General features: G+C 58.3%; 1 protein-coding gene across 1 annotated transcript; it reads left to right on the top strand.

Moving 5' to 3' along the window:
* Positions 1 to 290: 290 nt before the first annotated feature.
* Positions 291 to 3,570, top strand: LOC103759672 (POU domain, class 5, transcription factor 3; the record flags this gene model as incomplete). Its single annotated transcript, XM_029960466.1, has 5 exons — positions 291 to 368; positions 1,143 to 1,254; positions 1,658 to 1,788; positions 2,323 to 2,487; positions 3,203 to 3,570. Coding segments are annotated over 5 exons (738 nt in total), but the record flags the coding sequence as incomplete, so codon positions are not given.
* Between the last annotated feature and the right edge of the window lie 2,902 nt (positions 3,571 to 6,472).

The raw sequence follows: 6,472 nt of genomic DNA on the forward strand, positions 1-6,472 counted from the left end.
CTGTGGTTTGGGTTAGTTTTTAATATTTTTTCATCTTGCCATAACACGAGCCCGCTCCGGGAGCAGCAGCGCGGCCGATGCCAGGGCTGGTCCGTGCGAGGATTGGGTGTGTTTGCGCAGCCGCCTCCGGGCCGTGGCTGCGGGAGCTCCCACGCACAATGGGTGCGGGTCCCCGGGCCGCAGTCGGCCGCGCTGGGTAGGGGGTGGTCACGAGGAGTGTTTCCCGGCTGCGGGACAGTGAAGAATGCCCCGTGGGAGAGATATTCCGGGCTTCCCGCTGCTGATCTACGCCTGGAATTATAAGCCGCGGCTCGGTGACAGGAGGAACGCCTAGAAACCCCACAACTGTGCTAAAAAATGGAACTTGGGTAAAAGACTTAAAAATGCCACCGCAGCGGCTGAAGACTGCGCGGCAGGGAGGTGGGAACCGCCTGGGTAACCGCTTTCCAAAAGGAAAGAGCCTGCTGGTGGCAAAGAGGAGCTTGAGTCCCACGCGTCTCTCAGGCGCTTTGGTCCCTCGCTTCACGGGAGCCTTTTCCCTGTCCCGGGCGCAGGCGGGAGAGCAGTTGGCGAGGGGCCGTCCCTGCCCCAGAGCCATGGCGAAGTGGCCCACGCCGCGGGAGAGCTGAGTCTTGGTGTCGTGTGGTGGGATACGTGGGAGCGGAGCGAATCTGGGGCCGTCAGTCCAATGTGGCCGTCGGTGCTGCCTCTGATCAGGCCAGAAGACCGCGACCTGGGGGATAAAGGGGACATTCCCAGGGCGTGTTGAGGCAGACCAGGAGGTCTGGGTGCTCATTGTGCCACTCTTGGCCGCCGCCGGCGGCGTGGGTTGATCTGGGCAGTGTTCGTAGTCCGGGGGGGGGAGGGGGAAGGGTCCTGTGTGGGGCATGATGGAGGTGCTTCGTGGTACCTGAGCAGAGTCCCTCGCCCGGGGGTTGGGAAAAACCGCTCTGTCGCCCATCCCATCGCCCAAGGACCACATCGCATAAGCACTTGACCCGTGTCCGTGCTGCCGAGGGCTCAGCTGAGCCTCCCTCTGCGCTGTCCCCGTCCCACGGGGACCCCGTCAACCCGACAGACCCCGCGCTTAGCAGCCCCTGGCCACGAGTCGTCTCCTCTCAGTGTTTCTCTGTCCCTGCCAGGATGCGCCAACCTCTGGAGAGCTGGAGCAGTTCGCCAAGGACCTCAAGCACAAGCGCATCATGCTGGGCTTCACCCAGGCCGACGTGGGGCTGGCTCTGGGCACACTCTACGGTGAGGGGCAGAAGAGGGTCGGGGGAGGGCCCTCTTCTCCCCCCACAGCCTGGGGGAAGGGAGAAGCTGGGGAGGGGGATGGTATTACCTGGCCCAATGGAGACTTCTGCTCCTTAACGACCCGCAAAAGAGCCGACAAGCACCAGCCCTGGGTCTCCCGGGGCGGGAGTTGGGGGGTGGGCCCAGCCCTGCGGTGAGCTCGAAGGGTTCCATAGCAGGAAACTGGTTTAATACAATAGCTACAGTTGCTTTTTCAGAGCTTTAAATCCCTGCTGAAGCAGAAGAAAGAATCCATTCCCTGGTCTTCCAGGGACAGGGGAGGTTTGGGGGTGGCAGATCCTGGGGGGCTGCAGATGGGGGCAGCTGCGCGGTGCATGATGCCCTGCCCTCCCTGCCCATGCAGGGAAGATGTTCAGCCAGACGACCATCTGCCGCTTCGAAGCGCTCCAGCTCAGCTTCAAGAACATGTGCAAGCTGAAACCACTGTTGCAGCGCTGGCTCAACGAGGCGGAGAACACGGACAACATGCAAGAGGTGCGGGCTAGGGAGGGTGGGAGCTGGGGTACCCTACGCCTGCAAGCCCTCAAGCCACAGATTCTTCTCCATTTCCAACATGCCTTTGGGGAGAGAAAAGGGAAACAGGAGGTATTTTGTGCCACAGCAGCATCTCACTGCATGGCTTCAGTCCGGCTTGGGGGGACATCGCTGAGTATTGCTTTCTGCCAAGCTGAGGGGAGCCCAATCCCCCACAGACACCTAGTGATTATGGCAGCTCCCATCTTGGAGCAGCCAGGTCCTGCTGGAACCTCAGAAAGGCTAAATGTGCAGCTTACTGCTCCCTGGGGAACCTGGTGGGGGTGCAGGAAGATGTGTCCAGCCTCCCCATACCAGCTGCTGGCAGGGCTGGGATACTGGGAATGGCCCCAGTCACAATGGAGTGATGCTCAGTGGAGAGTCACAGGGACACACAGTCTGTCCCCAGAGCTCTGCAGCCAGCCACATGTGTGCCCAGAGCCTGGTGGAGACTCTTCCATCCAGTGACCAACATGTTCCCTCTCTTGTTCCCAGATGTGCAATGCGGAGCAAGTACTGGCCCAAGCCCGGAAGAGAAAACGCAGGACCAGCATTGAGACCAATGTGAAGGGGACACTGGAGAGCTTCTTCCGCAAGTGCGTGAAGCCCAATCCCCAGGAGATCTCCCAGATTGCTGAGGACCTCAACCTGGATAAAGACGTAGGTTGAGAGGGTGGGAAGGGTGGGTGCCCAAATGTCAGCAGCTCCTGAGCATCTGCGTCAGGCCAGGTTGATACTTTGTCTCAGAGCAGAAGTAAGCAGTTATGAGGTATAGCTCATCAGTATGAAAAAAAACCCACTTGGCTCCAGAGGAGACTTTCCTTCACAGATGGAGTATTTAAAACTTTACAGGCACAAAAATAATTCCCAGACCCAACACAACGCCCATCTGTGTTTGTGTATATGCACATAATATATAAAAGTAATCCTTTGATACTAATTCACCTCTAAGGGAGCTGATTTTTACCCCCAAGAACCCACATGGAAAGTGAAAACTTTTTTTCTTCGTTGGAAGTGGAAATGCACGAGAAGACCAACAAACCACAACCTACGAACAATACACAAGTTCCAGTCACAAATGCATATTGGCTTCATCTGATAATGCCACTGGCCTTTGGAGAGAAACCTTTCTTTCAATTCATTATCTTCTTTCCTGTTAAACATTTTCTACCTCTCTCAGCTCTGGAAGCAACGGAAAAGTGTTCCTGGCTGGAGTCCATCAGGGCTCAGACCAGGAAAGAGATGTGTGGCAGGGAGGGGGCTGCACTGGCAACTTGGGGTGCTGTGGAGGTGCCACCAGTAGAAGGGTCTCCTTGTCACCCACAGAGTGCCTGGGGTCACCCCCTCACCCATCTCTCTGTCTCCCTCCCTGCAGGTGGTCCGGGTCTGGTTCTGCAACCGGCGTCAGAAAGGCAAACGGCTGCTGCTGCCCTATGGCAACGAGGCAGATGGGATGATGTACAACATGAACCAGCCGCTGGTGCCGCCCACCCTGCCCATCCCAGTGACGTCCCAGGGCTACAGCCTGGCACCCTCCCCTCCCATCTACATGCCGACCTTTCACAAAGCTGAGATGTTCCCACAAGCGCTGCAGCCTGGGCTCTCCATGAGCAACAGCGGCCACTGAACCAGGGGCTGTGGGGTCACTGCAGGTGGTCTGGCAGCCCCCACTTTGCCCCGGGCTGGCCCAGGCAAAGCCCTGCTTCCGCTCGTTGGGCTGCTGTGTGGGGCTTTTTGGGTTGCAAGGGGCTGGGAGCCTGTCGCTCGCTGTCTACGGTTGCTCCCAGCCCTTCCCAGTTATGTGATCTTACTGGTCCCAGCAGCATTGGCCCCCCCTCTGACCTCTCCTAGGGGCAGCTGCTCCTGCCCCACTGCACCCCCTGAAGCCATGTGCGCACAGCCCCAGCCGCTCTTCTGGAAGACCCAAAAAAAAGTATTTTTTAGATTTTGGGGTGGGGGGAGGGGGGTGGTTTTATTATTTTTTGAAATGGTTTTTGGTTGTAGTTTTAAAAAGCAAAAATTTTTGTAGTGATCTAGTTTCCCAGGTGCCTCCTCCCTGTCATGTAGAGCAGGGCTGGAACACCATGCCAGGGCTGAGGGGCCCTGGTGGCTCTGCCCACCCTCCTGGGCAGCCAGGGTAAGCTGAGGCCAGGGGCAAGGGGTGGAGGTGAGCCCCCGCCACCCCTTGAGCTGTGGCACAGGAGAGCTTCACCCCTCTGTGGGTCAGCTGGTGAGGCCTGTTTGGGTCAGGGGGGTCCTCCCCAGCGCTTGTGCCCAGCACAAACTGGGCAAAGGGGACTGAGGACCCTCAGTCCCCTGGGCCCTCCTCACTCTCCAGCCACTGTCCCCTGCCCCAGCCTGGCTTGGCTGCCCAGAAACCACCTTTCCCTGGGGGGTCCCAGCCCAGGGGGCCAACAGCGCCCTGTCCATGCTGCTAGCACCCCAAGCCTTCCAGCCTGCTGTAGTTAATGATGATTTTTATATTTTTTGTTCTTAATCACATTCCCCTTGGCAATGAAATAAATCTCAGAGTTCTTTGGGGCAAGAATGAGTTAACCCTTTCCTTGCTTCACTTGCATCCCTGCACCTGCAGCCCAGCAGTGCAGGTTTGGCTGCATGTGGGGGCACAGCGACACTGGACCAAGGCACCCAAAGAGAATGGACGTGTCCCGGTCACGCTGGCAACACCCAGCTCTTGGCTGCCTGCAGCTTGGCCCCTAAACCAGGACTGGTGGCAGCTTGGTTCTGGAGAGGCTGTTCCCCTCCTGAAGCAGAGGGGGTCAAAAGTGAAGGGGGGGGTCATCTTCCACCCAGTTTAAACTGCTGGTTTGCTGTAGCTGCTGGGAAAGGGGGAAGCAGTGGGATCTCATTTACAGGCTGCTTCAGCAGCTGCCATGGACAGGGAAGGACTAGGGAGGATGTAGAGTGGTAGGCAGGGAAGAGGTCTGGGAAGGTGGGTTTGTTCTCACCCACAGGGCTGCTGGTGCGACACTGATGGGCAAAGGATGGATGCTCCTGTGTGTGTGGTCCATCTGAGTCAGCCTCATGCTGGGGTGATGCCAACCCAGCCAGGCAGGTCCAGTGGGCATTGGGAGCTGAGCCAGTGAGAACCAGGGGTGTCTGGGGGATGACTTCGCATTTCCCTACTGTGGTCTCGGCAGCTGATTTGCCTCCAGCCCTTTCCCTTGAGGGACCTTCCCCCGAGCAGAATGAAATCCCCAACCAAACCTGTAGGGAAGCTTCTGGAAAGCCCAATTTTCAGCTCGGCAGCTGATTTGGTCTACAGGTCTGCCTGGAGTGGGGGCACTTTAAGGAGCTGCTAACAGAGCACCCTGGGACTCTGCCGGACTGGGTGCCAGCCCTGCGTGGCAGGACCCCCTTGGCTCACTCTACATCCCTACTTGTTACCCAGGGATACTTCCCTGCCTGCCTGTGGAGTGGGGGCACAGCCATACATGGCATCCACTAGAAACTGTCCCTGTCACAGCTGCGCAGTTTAAGGGTGTGGGAGGATGGTGGGGTTGGGAGCAGAAAGCTGAGAAGGGTATCATCTCCCTGAGGTCTGCTTGTCTCCACATTTCCACCATCTGATTTTCTATTTCCAGCCAGGCAGGAGCCCCGACCCCCATATCCCACAGCCCCGGCACCCTGCCCGTGGGCACCCAGCACCTGTCTGTGGGCACCCACAGCCCCTCCTTCTCCACTTCTGGTTGACCCAGAAAACAAAGCGGAAATCGGAAGCCACAGAAGTCAGAAGAGCGTGGTGTGCCTGTTCATCTGCCACCCCACCAGGGCTGGCACTAGGGCAGGGTTGCCCCCTCTACCAAGGGGGACCTGAGTCCTGGTGGGCACCTGGTGGGTCACAGGGTGGCAGGGGTGGAGTTGGGTGACTTCAGAGCTGCAGGGAGGAAAACTTGGGGAAACTTGTGACTAAAAGTTGTTGATATCACTGGGGTTGATGATACCGAGCAGAAGGGCATGGGGCAAGGCATGGGTAGAGCAGTGTGTCTCACTCCCTGGTCCTGTCACTCAAACCCAAAATCACCACTGATCCTGGATGGTGCCCATGCTGCAGGGGGTATACATGGTACTGGGTGCCCATAATGTAGGGTGCTGTCTGAGCAGGATGTGTGCATGGTGCAGGGTGGACATGGTGCAGGGTCCCCACAGTGCTATGTCTGTGTGTGCAGGGTGCCCATGGGACTAGCTTTGCTCCCGGAGGCCACCAGCTTGCTTCCTTCCTGCCACAGCAGGGAGGGAGTGACAAACCACAGCATCCCTGTGCCTGGCTGACTTTGAAATTGCCCTGAGAGGATCTGCTGTCCTGTGGCTCCTCATTGGCATAGTGGCACCCACGATTCAAGGGGGGTGGGGGAGATGGGTGCTGCCAGGAAATGGGGGAGCAGAGGCTGTGTTCCCTCCTGGCCATGGGGTGCTGGGCCCCCCTGTACTGCTTGAGCATGGCTCTTCCCCCCCAGCCGCAAATGTCACCATGCGGCCTCTGCCACCAGGGCTTTGGCACCCAGCAAATGGTGCTGGGGGGACACTGAGGATCACAGGAACCCTCAGCCGCCCACCAGCCCCCTGCCCTGCCCACACCTTACACCACAGGCACAGCCTCGGCAGCAATGTACCATTTATTTCC

This window comes from Manacus vitellinus, unplaced genomic scaffold (genome assembly GCF_001715985.3).
Source record: "Manacus vitellinus isolate BGI_N305 unplaced genomic scaffold, ASM171598v3 scaffold_27_pilon, whole genome shotgun sequence".
Lineage (NCBI taxonomy): Eukaryota > Metazoa > Chordata > Aves > Passeriformes > Pipridae > Manacus > Manacus vitellinus.